Raw genomic sequence first — 19,098 nt, 5'->3', positions numbered from 1 at the left:
GTTGTGTGAGATGCTCTACAGGGAATCAAAGTAAATCTGGAGAAAAACAGACATTTCAAATGTACCACTTGATGCGTGCACAGACGAGCAGGCAACGCGGCGGATGATCTGCAATGTTTATGTCATGGGTGATTAAACTTTGCAATGTCTCAAGGATTGTTCTACATTAAACAGAAACTCTTTTGTGGCTAAAGTCATTATTTGAACAAATTCATTTAATTTCTTTAACTGCTGCAGGCGTAGTGAAGACAGGCTTTAAAGTTAAAGGGATCCTATATGGTATGCACCCACAGCCTGGCCAGCCGTTCCTTATCAACCATTTCATGGGAGTGCTTACACCACTTGCCGAGCACCCTACAGTCGATAGCGGTACAGTTCGTGTCCCGATTGTGATGTACAGTCGGCAATTTCTACAACATAGAGGGACATGATTTACAAAGACTAGTATGTGCCCGTAAAAAAAATATAATAATAATAATAATAATAAATAAACATTCAAACCACAAGCAACAAACAACAACCACACAGGCCGTTTCTTCGCTCTCGCGTGCCTGTACGTGTGTGGCCCAGAAGTTCACATATTATTCGCAGTTACGATTATTCGCAATTTCGTTTTAATACCCAATTATTCAATTAGTGCTAACGTATTTTACCTTTTCGCAATGTCGTGGCAAGGAAAAACAAAAAGAGAAGAGAAGAGAGAGATAAAAAATTGACTTCCTGGTTCAGAGCATACCAAGCACTCTGATGTTACCGAAATTTATACACCGTCTAATATGAAAACGATCATAACTTGGGGCATTGTGTTTATCTATAAATGCGCATAAGAAATCGAGAAATTATTAGAACACACGAAGTCATCATTATCCGGAAGCCCATACGTTGTAACCCGTAATGGGGAATGCGGCTGAGCTTCCCTTCCCCATCGGCCACGCCCACACAACAACGTGTCTTGTCATTGGTTTGGTAAATAAATGGCCATAACTTGAGAAGCACTTGTCCGATTAATATCAAACCTTGAAAAGGCACATCCTCAGGTCCCCAGCAATATATCTGGCAAGTTTCAATTAGATCGGACCAGTGGTTGTCGAGAAACAGCGGTCACAGACACACAGACACACAGACACACAGACACACAGAGACACAGAGACACAGACACACAGACACACAGACACACAGACACACACAGATTGCTGGAATTATAGATAGATGATATGGTTTATATTTGCGAGTTTGAGGGTAATATATATTTGATAACACACAATTTCTGAGCATTTTACTGCATCAACATGTTTTCTAAATTACAGAGCCAAAGTTTTTTTCCATCCGTCACATGACGATTGGCAGCTATTTATAAAGATTGATGTTTATGAACATCTCCCTGAAACGTCGATAATGCAATGTTGTGTTGTTTGGATGTGTCCACCCTCCTGAATTAATACTTGGTGGAAGCACTTTAGACAGCAATTGCAGATGTGAGTCTGTTGGGATAGGTCTCAACCAACTTTTCACACCTTGATTGGACAATATTTTCCCATTCTTCTGTATAAAACTGTTCCAACTCAGTCAAGGGGCATGAGGAGAATTGATGGACAGCAATCTTGAAGTCATGCCACAGATTTTTGATTGGATTTAGGTCGGGGTTCTGACTGGGCCACTTTAGGACATTTATCTTTTTGTTCCTGAGCCACTCCAGTGTAGCTTTGGCTGTGTGCTTCAGGTCGTTGCCATGCTGAAATGTGAACTTCCTTCTCAATTTCAGCTTTCTTGCAGAGGGCAGCAGGTTTTCCTCTGGGATTTTTCTGTATTTTGCTACATCCATTTTCCCTTCTATACTCACAAGTGCCCCAGTCTCTGCTGATGAGAAACAACCCCAGCAAATGATGCTGCCACCTCCATGCCGCACAGTGAGGATGGTGTTCTTTGGGTGATGTACTGGGTTGGGTTTGCACCAAACGTAAGGTTTTGCATTTAGGCTAAAATGTTCCATCTTGGTTTCATCAGACCAAAAAACTCTTTGCCACATTTCTTCAGAATCTCTGGAGTGGTGTTTTACATACCTCAAATGGGACTCAAGGTGAGCTTTTTTGAGTAATTGCTTCCTTCTTGCCACCCTACCGCACAAGCCAGACTTGTGAAGTGCTTGGGATATTGTTGTCACATGCACACAGTGACGAGTCTGCCATAAAGGCATGTTGCTCTTTCAAAGTTGCCAATGGCCTCTTTGTGGCCTCTCTGTTCAATCTCCTCCTTACTTGGTCATCCAGTTTGGAGGGATGGCCTGATCTAGGCAAGGTATTTGTGGTACCATAAGCCTTCCACTTCTTAATGTTTGTCTTGCCTGTGCTCCAAGGGATATTCAAGGCCTATGAAATATTTTTATACCTATCCCCTGATCTGTGCCTGTCTGATCTAAATAAGCCACCTCTCCGGTGCTATAGAAAACCCTCTCTACCTTCTTCTTATAAAGCCTGGTGTTGGCTTAGCAGCTGGGGTGGCTAGCTTAGTATCCTAGGGCCCTGAGTTTAAGCCCCGTTGGCTTCTGAATTAACAGCAGATGGGGTTGACTCAGCCTGTCATCCTTCTGAGGTCAGCGAAATGAGTATGAGCGTAATGTTAGAGGAGCACAGCATCAGTGGCACAGCCATGATTCCAAGAAATGATAGCTAACTGGCAGACAAGCTGCCATGCGCAAGAACAGAACAGAACCTTCTTGTAGATGAGTTTGCATTATTGTACAGTACACCAGCCAATCCCCCTATAACAGCCAGACATCAGCTGTGACGCAATCTGCTGATCTGAAATTGATTAGACATAGTTTTAAAATGGAGCATGTCTTTCAAGTCTCTCTTATCTATCTCCCATTTCTTCCAATTATCTACATTAATTTTCTCAATTTAGTACTTCCTCTCTTGTTGGTTCGTATGCAGCCTGTGGCTGCTATTTGCACTTTGTATGCAGCCTGCTATTTGCATAATTTTCTGGAAGTGCAGCTGTGCCACTGATGTCGTGCCCCTGTTACCAGTAAGCTGGTACTCATTATTCCGACCTTGGAAAGATAACAGGCAGAGTCAACCCGACTGGTGTTATTTCAATAGCGTGACAGGGGCTCTAACTCAAGGCCCTAAGATCTTTCGCCAGCCATCTTAACCGTTAAGCCAACACCAGGCTTTCTTTCCTCTCTATAAGTATATAATAAATGGATGGCTCCTAACATGTTGTCTGATATTATCCAGAAAAATTGAGAAAGATACATTGAGAAATCAAAAAAATTGAGAAAGATCCAATTAGGTTGTCAACGACAGGCCAGCATTGCCCGCATCGTCTCCAGTGAAAACCACTCAATGGTCAAAAGAGCAAAACTGAGCTTCGACCTAAGCGATTGTTTGTAGTTAGCAGTGCTTTCACTCTCAAGTTGAGAAACATAGTTTGCTGAGGCAGCAGTCCACTCAAGATAATTTATTCTTAATGAGAAGGCCAAAATTTCAACAGTCTGGAGTCTAGACCAGTTCCAAAGGCAGATCAAATACAAAGTGGAGACTAATAATGATTAGACACCATGGGGAATTTATGTGAATTGTTTTCATGCGTGAAATTTGACACATTATTCTTTAAAACTATCAATCAGATACATCCCTGGCCATAACTAATCAGTCTGGCTCAGTCTGTACACTCATTTACATTTAAATAGAGGCAATTTGTTCCTAATTGTACTTGAAAATCAGTTCTCTGAAGCTGGGCATAAGTAGTGCAAACATGAAGTAGTCTTCTCTGGATAATCCTGCAAACAGCATCCATTTATAAAGTTGTGAAAATGCTAAATAAGAAATATTTGTGCATGGAGAAATCCAGCTTTGAGGCAGTTTTGTCTAATTTCATTCTCATTACATCACCGACCGTTACCATTAGCTGCGAAAGTCAAACAGATTTGTTTCATGTGCAAATGTTTTTGATTTAAGCTTTGGCAAATAATCCTGGTAATTCTGAGAATTCATATTTTGGTAGCTCTGAATCACTGTTTGATTCAATAATTCCAGGTTAAGCAAGGAAATAAAGGTCGCAAAACAATAACGGTCAACCTTCCTATGAACGTCGTCTCAATAGCCGATGCCATTCACTGAATGATCATAAGTTTGATGAAATGAATGTGCCTCAAATGAAACAAGAAACATTCGGTGTGCCTTATACAAACAATGAACAGAATGGGAACAGGAAATACATGCACTGATAAATCCAAGTTTGTGGTCAATATTTGTGCAGTAAGTTATCGTGAGTGATCAATAATCTGCTGTTACTTATGGCAACAGATGATGGTTGTCCAAAATGTTTGATTGTTTTTTTTTATTGTTTTTACATATTTTTTTTTGGTGGATTGCAACCACAATGTGTAGCCAATGAAATCTAAAGTGAGTAAGGATGGTTGAAGGAGAAACTTCTACAAGGCAAGGGCTATATTTTGTGAAAAGAGCTGTAATGACTTTCATCTCTGAAAATGTATCATAACAGAGAGGTCACAATTCCAGCAGTATTAATAAACTCGTGTGCCCCAGAATATAATTTGTCAAAACTATTCTCTAGAGTCTAGAGCTCATAACCAACTTGATTACCCTTTATTCGGATCATGAAAGTGAGATAACAACTTTTCTGCACAAAGAAGAAGAGGCTGACATCGTGTCCAAAATTATTTCAAGCCACAACAGACACCTTTGCCTTAAAGAACTGTTCTTGATTCTGCTTGAAATCCAATAAATTTGATGCTGAATCCACTCAATGTCCTCAAGCTGAAAACTATACAAATACCATTTGTACTGCATGCTAGCCAGACAAAGATGTTTCCTTTTACCCTGAGGCTCAGCTCCACGTTTTCACCTCCATAGATCTCCATACCCTCGTCTAGAAGGCCAATCTCTTCAAAGTATTTGCGATCAACGATGAAGCATCCGATGAGTGATGGGCTCCTACAAAGAAAAGCAATTATTTTGCATTATGATCAGTGCAACACCTAAGTTCTGATGGATCTTGAAACTCAAAAATGCACAATGTTCTATAAAGCTGTTGAAATGGGTTTTAAATTAAAAAAAAACAAAAATTAAAACAATAGGATGTCTTTCAAATTTAATTTCAGATTTCTATAAACTTCTCTTAAATAATTGAAAAGCATGTTTTTGTGTTTTTTTTGTCTGTGCTTCAAGTCATCATTTCATAATCAACCTCTAAACAATAGGAAGAGCAGGTGTGTTAGTGAGATATGGTTTCAATACCAGAAACAAAACAATGTATTGTCGTGTCCACACCAATTAACACCAACGCTGGGCGGATCGACCGAAACTGGCTTTAAAGATGCACTGCATTAAATATTACTTTTCTTTGCCATTCCCTAAGGTTGCCCAAATCGACAAAACGATGGCAAACTCATATGGAAAGCAGATGGCTGAAACACGCTTTCTTACCTTTTAAAGGATTTATTTTTATATTGAAAAGCACAAGGAAGAGGGTCGACAATACGCTGTGATAAACAGAACAAACCAAGCGAGTCAAAAGACACAAAGAGGAGAATGGGAATATGCAAACTTGTATTCAATGGATGAGAAGTAAAAGTTCAAATCCTCACCCACTAAGCACCACAGATCTCACTTGCACAACAACACAGTAATTCAGGCGGGATTTCGCTTTTCTCTGATGCACAGTGTGGACGTAGTTCAACACAACATAGCCTGTTTTAGAGACCAGGTGCATGATGAGAGCCAGTAACAATGGTGCCCAGACAAAGTAAAGCGGCCAGGAGTTGGGTTAGTGATGAGTAGGACTTCAACCTGGCCATGTGATCCCCTTTGTCCTTTTTAGACAGAGTCCTCCTGGCCCTCTAAAAACACAGGATGTTCCCAGCTTGGAGGATCCCACACGAGGCTTCTCCTCCAAGCAAGGTCTCAGTACTCCTTTCCACACGAACCTCTCTGTTCTCTCCTGGTTGACTCAGTTATCTCTTACATGAGCCTCTCCTGGTGGGAACTCCAGTGGTCTCTCTCATCTCGACTCTTCCTCTATCGTTTACACCAGTCAACTGTCATGCACCTCTTTCTCCTGGGCGGAGTCTCCCTCTTGGGTGCCGCCCATGGGGGTGGCTCCTATAAAAATAAACATACATATTTTCTTCTGGGCTCTACAGTTCACTGCACCATCATGGCTGTCACACACTCGCCAGAGAGATCATAATTGGCATAGTTGTACACATCGCACACATGCTTCTGCGATGGGAAGTCCACACCTCGTCTCGTCCACAAACAAGATGTTTTCCCAAAAAAATTAATTGGGACCATACTCTGTACAGAGCATTAATGCTGCTGAAGCAGTGTCCTGGGCTATTTGGCACAATCCTGGACAGGTCACCACTCCAACACAAGATACTTGAATGGCTCAATCATCCCAGCAATCTGTACTCACTTTGCTGACCTCAGAATGGTGACAGGATAGGTCAACCCCAATGACAGGATAAGTCAACCCCACCTGGTATTAATTCAAAGCCAAGTAGGATTTGAACTCAAGGCCCGAGGATCCCAAGCCCACCGTGCCAACCATTAAGCCAACACCAGGCATAAAAGGTTTTGCATACACATAATTAATCTCTACCCTGTCTATAAATTACATATGCTGCCTCCTCGGTGTCACGTGTAACAAACGACTTACTCTGAAAGATCCCTGTTACATGGCAGTTTTACCTACTCGAAACACACAGACTATACTACATTACCACAGCCCAGCTATGGATCCCCCCCCTTCCACAAAACAGTATTTTTCTTTATCCATGGTGGTTATCTTTAAGTGGTTATCTTTATCCAATAACCACTTAAAATAGGTGGTTATTCTCACTTATTATGATTTATAAACGTCTGTGGGCAGTTTAAATCCCCATACCAGTAGAGACATGGAACAAACGACTTACTCTGACAGATCCTTGATTGGAACAGTGTTATGGAATAATGATAATGGAATTAGTATAAATCAGCAGCAACCCTCTCGTTCCCCATCACCTTACCCTTGCCAAGCTTCCCCCTGCACACCACCCTCTCCAGGCATCCCCCTCAACACATTCCCTCCAAAAGATTGGCAGGAACTGCAAGCAGCCATCTCTCTTTTGGACTGGTCTCCCATATCTACTGCCTCTGATGTTAGCTCAGCCTGGGAATTCTTTCACATAAACCTGCTCTTTCTTATGTACAGATTAATCCCATCTCATCTTCAGTTATTCTACCCTTCTTCCTACCCATGTACACTGAATCCTGTGGTGAGGCAGTTGCTCTGAAACAACTTGCTTTCTCTTCCTGGAAAGCAATCTCAGTGCATTCCAAAAATAACTTGTCTCCTACATTAAAACCTGGTGGTGCCTTGTTAAGTCTGTCTCTGGTGTATGCTCCCCTTCCATCCTTTCCCTCACTTCAAATGGCTCCACAGCCGACCGCGATCAGGAGAAGGCCAATGCCTCAATTCTGTGTTTACTTTGAAATATAGTATCCCCAACCCCTCATTCTCTGCACCCACCCTTCCCAGTCATACCCAACTGCTCCTGGGCTCTGTCTTTTGCACCTGATAAGGTAGAGAAGTTTCTGTCAAATCTCAACTCTGACTCTGCTACTGGACTGGATGGCATCAGCTTCCGTGTCCTAAAAACCTGCTCTGCTGCTCTTGCACATCCTCTTTCTGCCCTTTTCACCCTATCACTTGCCCTCGGTCATCTTACATCTGCTTGGAAATCAGCTAACATCACTCTATTCCATTAAGGTGCAAAAACTGATCACCTTAACTACAGACCGATTAGTTTACTTCCAATCATCTGCAAGGTCATGGAATCTATCATTGCAGTTAATATGAAAGAATTCCTTTTCTCCAACAGTCTAATCTCAGATGATCAATTTAGATACAGACCACTTCACTCTACCTTGGACATGATGCTTCTACTCACCCAACAATGGATGGAACCCCTCAATGTCATACATGAGATCAGGGCAGTCTCTTTGGGCATATACAGTCGTGGCTAAAAATATTGGAACCTTTGCACTTTTTTCGAAAATATCACAATTTTGTCAAAAATAAGTTGAAATTGACAAAAGCATTTGGTCGCCACAATTCCTTTTTCAGTGTTACTATTACAGAACCTTTGTTTTTGATTCATAATTTAATATATCCTTTTAAATCAGAAAATAAAAATGAATGGCATTGACAAAATTCTTGACACCCTCGACTTGATATTTGGTAACACAGCCTTTGGACAAATAACTGCAGTCAAGCGCTTCCCTATAGCCATGGAAGAGCTTTCTACACCTCTCTACAGGCAGTTTGGCTAAGTCTTCTTGTGCAAACTGCTCCAGTTCTCCCATATTTGAAGGGTGCCTTCTCCAAACTGCTATTTTCAGATCTCCCCACAGGTGTTCAATGGGATTTAGATCTGGATTCCTTGTTGGCCACTTCAGAACAGTCCAGGGTTTTGTCTTGAACCATTCACAGGTGCATTTTAAAGTGTGTTTGGGGTCATTGTCCTGCTGCAAGAAGCATGACCTTCGATGACGACCCAGCTTTCTGACACTGGGCTGAACATTGTGCTCCAAAATGCCTTGGAGATCTCCTGATTTCATGATGCCATGTACACATTCAAGTTACCCAGTGCCAGAGGCAGCAAAGCAACCCCAAAACATCACTGAACCTTCTCCATGATTGACTGTAGGGAAGGTGTTCTTTTCTTTGAAGGCTTCATTTTGTTTTCTGTAAATGTAGAGATGATGTGCTTTACCAAAAATCTCTAATTTGGTCTCATCTGTCCACAGGACATTCTCCCAGAAGGATTTTGGCTTGTTCAGGTGTGTTTTGGCAAACTGCAGTTGGCTTTATTATGTCTCTCTCTCAGCAGTGGGGTCCTCCTGGTTCTCCTCCTATAGAACCCCCTTTCATTGAGTTGGCGATGGATGGTGTGAGCTGAAACGGTTGTAACTTGTGTGTGAAGGCCAGCTTGAATCTGTTTGGCAGTTCATTGAGGTGTTTTCTCCACCATTCCAACAATCCTTCACTGCAATCTTCGATCGAGTTTTCTCTTGAGGTCATGTCCAAGGAGGTTGGCTTGAGTACCATGGGCCTTAAACTTCCTGATAGCATTGCATACAGTGGACACAGGAACATTAAGGTCTCTAGAGATAAACTTGTAGCCTTGAGATTGTCCATGCTTGGCTACAATCTTGTGTCTGACCTCCTCAGACAATTATCTGGTTTTCTTTCTTTTCTCCATGCTCATCGCGGTAAACACAGTGAGACAAAACAGCAGAATCACTCCTTTTCTCAATTCAAACTGGTTGAATGAGTGATTTCTTTATTGCAGGCACCTGCAACTCACCACAGGTGACTTCAATTCCAAAGTAAAGGATAATCACCTGCTTGAAATCTAATTATTGCTAACAACTTCGAAAAGGTTCAAATAATATTGGTCGGGCAAATTTTAGGATTTCTGTGTGGAACAAGCAAAGATTTAGTAATTTTTTCAGCTTTTTCGTCTTTTGTTCCACTGCAAACCAAAGAAATACATATTTGGATGCCAAAAAGGTCTTCTAATTTCAACAACTTTCTGGGAAAAATGGTGCATTATTTGAAAAAAGTGCAAGAGTGCCAATATTTTTAGCCATGACTGTATTGTGCTTGCGATACGGTCGGGCATCCTGCTTTGCTCTCCAAACTCTCTGCCTGCGGCATCCAAGGTTAACGCTACACATGGCTTCCTGACTTCCTCTACTCTCTTATCCAACGTATATCTCTCAACAGAATCCTTTAATCTCCTCTCCCTGTCAAGGCTGGAGTGTCCCAAGGCAGTGAGTGTCCTGAGCCCAGTCCTATTCCTGATCTCACTAATGATCTCTCGGACTCTGGAAAATGAAACACCCTTTATCTATTTGCTGTTGATGCCATTTCTTACATCTACCATGACATTCTTCATCCTTGTCACATCTACCGAGACATTCTTCATCCTTCAGTCAGGCTGCAGTCTCTTCCAACTCTTCAGTCCTTGACAAAATGACAAGCTGCTCAAACACTTGGAATATGTCTTTTAATCTAGACAAATATCACGTCATTCTCTTGTCTGAAAGGACCATTTCACACCCCCGCCCCCCCCCCCCCCACGAATCTACCACCACTTCATCTACTTTCTTAAAAATCCTCTTGAGGAGGTTTAGTGATTCAAACTTTCTTTGGCAAACCACATTTCAAAGTTAGCTTCCAAAGCCAGTCGCTGACTGGGCATACTCCATCGTAAAAGACCTTCCTTGGCACAACTGAACTCCTATCTACCTGCAAGGCCTTCATTCGCAGCTTGATGGGTTGGCTGCTTTCCCCTCTGGACTGGCTCCCCTGCCTCATACCTTGCTCCACTTGATGCCAAGGAAACCATGGCCTTCAACATCATTGGAATCTCCCACGACGAAGCTGAGTCTATGAGCCTATCACTTTCCCATCGCAGACAGGTCAGTGCTCTCTGTCTTCAACCACCTCCTTTCTGGTCTTGCAGCCTCTGCTCTTTCCATTATTTGTCCTGCCGAGATTTCTGCAGGGTGCAGACAGTCCATCATCAACTCCGTTCTGGTGAAGCTCCCTAAATCCAGGATCACTGCTCACTGCCACTCATTTGTTCCTCTTTTTCCCACCTGTGGAACCAATTTCCACATTCTCTTCAATCTCATTCTTCCCTCCAGGTCTTCAAGATTGCTCTTCACCACCATCTCAGATCATCTCCAATCCAAAACCATGATCTTTACTGCCCTCCTCAACCCCTCCCCTCCCCACCATCAATCCATGCACCTTACCTCTAATTAACAGCCATGTGAGCCGAGTAGACACATGGTATGGTCTGGATGTACGGTGTTAATTACCGTTACCAATTAGTCCTCAACAGACTTCCCCTAATTGTAAAGAATGATCACACCAGTACAAATTCACCCCGAGACTAGGTATGTTTAATTATAATAATGGCAGGAAACATTATTGTAATAATGGAAGAGGAAACACAAGGAGCAATGCACAACAATTAAATCGTTAAAACCCCTTACCCAATTCCGAATATACTATACATGCCCAATGAACCAACGAACAAAGGGGAATCCTTAATAATCTTATCTTATGTCCTTATCGGGCCCAATCATTCCATGACAGAAATACAGAGGGAATCACAGGACAGAAATACCGTGCGGTGTTACACTGGACATCGCAGGATGGTCAAGGTCAGATCCCGGCAGCTCTGACAGGGAACGTGCTGCTGGGTCTCGTCACTCTGGGCTCAGAAGGAGAGGAGAGGGTGTGGCGCTGGTGTGGTGGGGCATGGATCTGGTTTTGGCAGGAGAGAGTGAAGTGCACATCAGTTCTCACCAAGCTGATTTGAGCTTCTCTTTGGCTTCAGCCGGTCGCACCTGCCTTTATTACCTCTGTCCTGTACATCACCATGATGTGCTGCGCCGCTCGCCTCTCACTCACCATTGGACCACAAGCCATTTGATGGTTGCATGACCAGCTGTGATGGTCGCAGGACCACAGGATTTCAAACACAAAAAAAAAATTGTAATCTATCAAGAGATTTTTTTTCATATTTAAAACTATAATGAGCTTCAAAACAAAATTCTGAAGAGTAAAGTAAATTAAAATTTGAGTTCCAAATATAGGGTAATAAACTTTAAGGTCAGGTTTTCCACAGGCAGCATTTCGTACATTTAATGATGGTGCAATACTGAATCTTCAAAATGAAAAAAAGTTTTCAAAATACTGTATTTCTTTCGTTCTCCTGATATATGTATTTACATATATATATATATATATATATATATATATATATATATATATATATATATACATATATATATATATATATACATATATATATATATATATATACATATACATATATATATATATATATATATATATATATATATATATATATATATATATATATATATATATATATATATATATATATATATATATATATATATATATATATATACATATACATATATATATATATATATATATATATATATATATACATATATATATATATACATATACATATATATATATATATATATATATATACATATATATATATATATATATATATATATATACATATATATATATATATATATATATATATATATATATATATATATATATATATATACATATATATATATATATATATATATATATATATATACATACATATATATATATATATATATATATATATATATATATATATATATATATATATATATATATATATATATATATATATATACACATTTTTTTTATAATCTGTACTGTATCAGAGAAGTCAAATCATCAATCACATTGAAGGTAACAATGGCACAGTCATGTTTCCACTTCAATTCCACGAACCTTACAAAAAGTCTAAAAGAGAGGTCAAAAGGTTAAGGCGCTGTCACACCTTGACGATTTAGCCAGCAATGGCAACATATAAAAATGTATGTAAAACGTTGGCGAACGCTGAAATTTTAATGTTTTCTTTAAAGTTTTGGTCGTATTCATAACGTGTTGGTCGTATGCATAACATATTAGTAACGGGCACAGAACGTTTCGTTGTCTTATAGATAACTTATACCAACGAATGCTTAGCCTGTTGTCGGCGTTCACAACCTATAACCAACAATAGTTTAACTTAGGCATAGCGCGCTGCACGTATCGCCGACGAACTCGTGGCATAGCCTGTTAAAAACCTGCCGCACGCCGATTTAAATCATAACCGCCTGAGAATTGGAAGTGTCAACATCGCAGTCACACCTTGACGATTTAGCCAGCGTATGCCGACGTATGAAAAATGTGTCTAAAACGCTAGCACACGTCAAATACGGTATGGGTAAGTTGTGTATAAATTAAGAGCACACTGAAAAACGATGAAGTATGCTGTCATATTTCGTGGTACGTTTAGTACGTCGTGAAATTTCAAGCATGCTGAAAATTTTAGGACGTACTCGCCGTATGGCTCACACGTTCCGCGACGCTGGGAATAAGTTGTCAGCACGATATGCGATCGTTGACACACGTCGACACAAGTTCCGTGTAAGTTACTCATAAGTCGAAACACGTCGAGGTAATGTTTAGCATACCGAAACTTATTTTCTCCATCAAGGCACATTTTCTTTTTTTTCTCCTTGGTTCCATGAAGGCACGTGACGAAATATCTGAAGTTGTTGTTGTGGTTTTTTTTTTATTTATTTTTTTTTTAGTCTATCACAAATTTTAAAATATATTCGGACATTTGCTTTTAAGTTTCGAGGTCGACGTGACTATCCTCAAATAGAAAATATTCACAGAGGAGGAACTAAGAATAAGACATGAGCAAACTGAAGAGGCAATCGGACATGACGTAATGGCACATGACAAAATATCGGAAGTTATTGTTGTTTTTTTGTTTTTTTAACGCTGCCAATACACCATTATACGGTAGCTGTAAATTAGAGACACGTTCAGTAAGTTCTGTGGTCGTCCGAAAGACGTCAATCAAATACGTCTACATACCTCAATATGTGTTGGAGGTACGTTACACATCGGTTCAAAGCACATTACTCATAGGTTAGAAATATTTTTTGGGTATGCTAAGCATTACTTCGACGTCTTTCGACTTATGAGTAACTTACAAGTAACGTGCCTCGACGTGTGTCAATGATCGCATAACGTGCCTCGACATGTGTCAACGATCGTGTAACGTGCCTACAACACGTTACTCATAGGTTATAAATAAGTTTCTGGTACGCTAATCATTACCACGACGTGTTTCGACTTATGAGTAACTTACAAGTAACGTGTGTCGACGTGTGTCAACGATCGCATAACGTGCCTACAACTTATGGTCAGCGTAGCGGAACGTGTGAGTCATACGCTGGCATACGTCGTAAAATTTCAAGCATGCTAAAATTTGAGGACAACCGCAAAGTACAATGATGAAAACCAGCGTACTAAGACGTACGGCAGTGCTTTTCAGCATGCTCTTAACGTATACAAACTTACTCATGACGTATTCTACGTGTGCCGGCGTTTTAGCCCAATTTTTTATACGTCAGGCATACGTTGGCTAAATCGTCAAGGTGTGACAGGGCCTTTCCATTTACCTTGGAAACTTTGTCATCATACACTGAACACCTGTAGAACTTCCCTGTAGATACTGTACTATAGGGCTTTTATTAACATTTTGATTTCAAACACAATTTAATTTTTTAAGGAATGTATGTATGTCAATATGTAAAGCATCATACTTTTCGTGACAGAAAAGAGAAGATCAGTTTGGATTGATAAACAAATTGAAAGGCATGACAGTAACTTTCTGTTTCAGAAACAGCAAATACTATTATAATCTTGTTAGGAGAAAATTATTTGTTGTTGTTGTTACTATTATTGTAATTACTGGCAGGGTGGCCTTGAGGTATGCACACTTGCCTCTAAACCAGGGGTCGGGAACCTTTTTGACTCAGAGAGTCATGAAAGCTAAATATTTGGAAATCTATTTCAGTGAGAGCCATATAATATATTTTAAGACTGAATTCAACTAAATGTGAGTATAATAAGCCTCTGAATTTATTATTTTAAATAATGTTGTTATAATACTCACCATTAATGGGACTTCTGGTGCTGCATGGAGTTGCTGATGGCTTTGTAGTCTGGTTGGTACTTGGTGAGGTTAAGCTTCATGCAAGCATTGAAGCTTTCATCCGTTAGACGTGATCGTAGGTTGGACTTGATGTTTTTAAGATGCGAGAATGACTGCTCACATGCATACGTAGATCCAAACAAGGTCAAGACAGCAATACTCACACGCTGCAGTGTGTGGTATGTGACAGGAAGCGCGTTCCAAGTTTTGATAATCAGCTCGTCTTCGGGTTGAAGTTTTTTCATTTCTGTCCACATGCGCTTGCTCGCCAACTCCGCTTTCTGTCGTGCGATTCTTTCCAAATCTTCATTCAGTGACTTGAACTTATTCACCCACATGTCTGAGGCCTTCAGGTCAGCCACTTCTGCTTCAAAATCTCTGACGGAGACACCAGGAATGTAACTCAGGTCGGCTGTGTTCAGTGAACACTCGTTTGGATGGGTGATGAACTTAAAAAGATGAGTGTGCTCACGAAATTCTCCAAAGCGTGCTTTGAATGACTGTAGGAGACTGGATGTGAAGCCAGCTAACTGGTGGAGATCAAAGTTTTGAGTGGGCTCACTTGCTGTGCATGCATCTTTAAATTGTCTCAGCTTTTCAAACTGTAGTAAACGACCTGTTTCAAGATCCATGATAAAGAGCTCCAGCTTGTTTTCAAAAGCAAACACGGCTTGTTGAAGCGATAACACTGTATTTCCAATGCCTTGCATTTTCACGTTGAGCTGGTTCAGATGTTCAGTCATATCCACGAGATAGTAAAACTTGAGGAGCCACTCAGTTTGGCTAGCTCAGGATGCTCAATCCCTTTCATTTCAAGGAAAGTCCGGATTTCGTTCAGGCAAGCCGCAAAACGGCTAAGCACCTTCCCTCTTGACAACCAATGCACATTGCTGTGCAAAAGCAGACCGTGATAGTTATTTCCAACTTCATCCAGCAGTGTTTTAAACTGGCGACCATTTAAGGCTCGGGCAACAATAAAGTTGATCACACGAATGACCAGCGACATCACTTCGCCAAGCTGCCCATCACACATCTGAGCACAAAGTTCCTCCTGGTGTAGATTGCAATGGAAACTTAGGATGGGTCTATTTTCATGTTCACGGAGAAGCGCCACAAATCCTTTGTTTTTCCCCACCATACACGGAGCACCATCAGTACACACTGAGATAAGTTTATCCAGAGGTAGATTTTTTTTTCTTGAGCGAACTCCATGAAAGACTTGAATAAATACTCACCTCTTGTGGACCCTTTTATTGGCAGAACAGCAAGACTTTCTTCGCGCAGTGTATCACCAGCAGCATATCTTGCAATCACACTGAACTGCGACAAATTGCTTACGTCTGTTGACTCATCCAAAGCCAGGGAAAAGAACGGCGCTGTATTTATGTCCTTCACTTGCGTTTCCTCCACTTGGTTTGCCATCATGATGGTACGATCATGAACAGTTCTTGCCGATAGAGGCATGTCTTGTATCCGTTTGATTATCTTGTCTTTGTTCGGAAGATCATCAAAAAGTTCATTGGCTACATCCAGCATGAACGTTTTAGCATCCTCGCCATCTGTGAATGGTTTTCCGTTCCTCACTATTGCTAAAGATCCAGCAAAGCGAGCGGAATTATAGTCACCTTGCCGGGTCCATACGCGGAGTTGCTGCTGGCTGGCTTGCACCCTGCTCAGTAGCTCTTGGCACGCTTTCTTTCTGCCATCTCCCGCAGGGTATTTTGATGCAAAGGTAGCATGGCGTGTGTCGAAGTGCCGCTTTATATTCGACCGTTTCATCGATGCAATTTTGTCATTGCAAATTAGACACACCACAGAACCTGCTCTCTCCACAAAGGCGAATTCTTCAGCCCATTCGTCCTGAAATGTACGATACTCCTCATCTTTTTTTCTTTTCGCCATCTTCTTCGTCGAAGGGTTAGCTTTGAGCAAGTGAGAGAGAGAGAGGGAGATGTTGACCCAACTGAGGCTTGGCAAATAGTGAGTCTGGCTGGCCTGCGCACGGGCTTATATACTCGAGAGGTGTGGCGTGGCCGGCCGACTCTGGGATGCTGTCACCTCAGCGGTGGCACGTGATTGGTCGAGATGAATTCCGCTACGCGTGTCGGCGGCGGCACGTCATCGGAGGAACCGAAATCACGAGTCACCTCGGCCGCATGACTGGACGAAACAAAAACCGCTTCAGCCAATTCGGAGGCGTTTTTTCTTCTCTCCTTCTGGCAAGTTCAGCCCTGCACGTGAATGAAGCACGACACCATTCAAACTATAGGTAAAGCTTCCGCGAGAAATATTGGGCTTTCAAAGTTTCAAACTCCAATTTTATCTGCGAGCCAGATGCAATCATCAAAAGAGCCACACCTGGCTCGCGAGCCACACGTTCCCGACCCCTGCTCTAAACTGTTCAGCCCATGTTCAAATCTTGGCCCAGCTATAAATTGTCATCCTGGTGTTTCACAGACAGGGTGATTCATCAATGTGTGTGCTGTTCCTCGGATGGACATTGAACTGGGTGCGTGTCCACCTGCATTATTTGGTGGATGTTAAAGATCCCATGATGTCCTTTGCAAAGAGTAAGTTACCTGTTGCCAGCACCATGGCCAAAATCCAAGTTCCTGCCCTAAATACTTCGTTGAACATCAGGTCTGGCCAGCTGGTTCATGAAAGACTTGGGCCACAAACTTCCCCAGGCCAACTCCACAAGAATGTGGGAATAATTGTGGCCACTAAAGAAAGAATAATAATATTATTATTAATATTATTACATAACAGTAAAGTTGTTTCAAAAATATATTTTTTATTATTTTCAAAAACATCCTCCATTTCTATGTGATCAAATTTCCATTGGGTTGTCGTCATAGCAGATATAGTTCTGCCTGACAGCATGTTTCTTGTCATGTCATTTATAAATGGAAAGTTTTTTGATTCCTGCTCCAAGATTGCAAAGTTCAGGAGAAAAAGGGAAGAAAACGTTTCTGCCAAGCCTTGAAAATCCAAAATAAATCTTGATCCTCCTGTACTCCAACTGAGGAAAAGCAGACTGCAAGCCAGTTGGGAGCACTAGTTTGCTGTTATTGAAAGAGATGGAAAGCCATTTTGCTTTCTGTGCAGGAGAATGTTTGTCTGCTATTCAGATGTTGTGAATAATCACAAAAAATTGGAAATCAATAGCCAAAAAGGAAAGCTCCACTTTCATTTTAAAAAAAATATTTCCTCCGAGCTCTGAATTGTCAAAATAAGAAATTGCTGGACTGAAACGTTCTCTTCAAAAAGATAGTTCATGACTGAAAAATTATCAGGACTGAAAGAAAATGTCCAATGGTTTTTCCCAAGTCATGACAATGGACAAGGATATAATCTCCTGGTTTCTCGCTCACAAAAATAAATCTTTGTCTTGCTAATAAATCAAATGAAAGACATTTGATTGCTTTGTTGCTGAAAGGGACTCTCTGCGAAATAATTATCGTGAAAAAAAATAATAAAGCAGGTTCTTAAACTTGTCAAATAATTGCAGCTAAGCCATGTTTCTTATTCTTGTTTTTACAGGGTCGAAGGCTCATGGAGGAGCTGTTACACAAATCAGAAAACAATTTCTTTTCCCCCCTAACACCTTTTAAAACAAAACGATTATTTATACTGGACCCAAGTTAAGGAATTCACTTGAAGTGAGCCTTAGGCAATTCAAGGTGTTATAAACACTATTGTTATTATTTATTAAGACTATTGCTGTTAATTTTAAACACAATCTTAAAAGTTTCTTATTGGAGAAGTATATAACAAATTGAGGTAGTAATCACTGGTAATAAATTAGTAATAAGTGATATTGCATTGCTCATGCAAAAGTAATGCAGAGCAGTTGATTCCTCCTCCTACACCCCCATCCATCATTTGCATTCCTTTCTGTTTTAGCTTTTACTTATCCACCTCCTTATTATCGGTAACTTATTTCACAATATTTCATTACTTCTGTCTTCATATTTTTAATCACCATCCATTTGTTATAGGGACCTGAAATTTTACAAACCATGCTTTTATTCAGGTTCCTCCGCTGTTCTCATAAAAAGATATATGTTTCTTCTATTTTGGTTTGAAACTGAAACTGAAACTGAAATCATGCACACATAAGCAGAGACATTAGGCAACCTCGGACTTGACTTCAAACAAACACAGCCGGTGATCATGGTGTCAGTGACAAGTTCCACGAGCACTCTGGGTACCTTGGGACGTCATCTTGTGACTTGTAAATCCATCAAATGAAAGACAAACTCAGATTTCCCATTGAATGTGTTTATAAACTTTTGTTAATTTTCTCTAAAAATCCATGCCTTCAGTGTATTATCATTTTAACATATTAAGAAAACCACAAGCTGTATATATAATAGGAATATGGATTATAAATTCCCTTTAAA

General features: G+C 40.6%; 1 protein-coding gene across 3 annotated transcripts in view; it reads right to left on the bottom strand.

The window, feature by feature from the left end:
* LOC147026737 (polypeptide N-acetylgalactosaminyltransferase 18-like) overlaps positions 1-19,098 on the bottom strand; it is a 350,743-nt gene that overhangs the window by 166,715 nt on the left and 164,930 nt on the right. For all 3 annotated transcript variants that reach the window (XM_085882500.1, XM_085882502.1, XM_085882501.1), the window contains exon 6: positions 4,844-4,958. In XM_085882500.1, coding sequence (XP_085738626.1) covers positions 4,844-4,958 — 115 coding nt within the window. The remainder of the gene's footprint in view (positions 1-4,843; positions 4,959-19,098) is intronic.

Source organism: Eptatretus burgeri, chromosome 5, assembly GCF_056783735.1.
Source record: "Eptatretus burgeri isolate ZD-2024b chromosome 5, Ebu_testis_v1, whole genome shotgun sequence".
NCBI lineage: Eukaryota > Metazoa > Chordata > Myxini > Myxiniformes > Myxinidae > Eptatretus > Eptatretus burgeri.
Note: the sequence above shows the minus strand (reverse complement) of the source record. Positions and strands in the feature narration are given on the sequence as shown.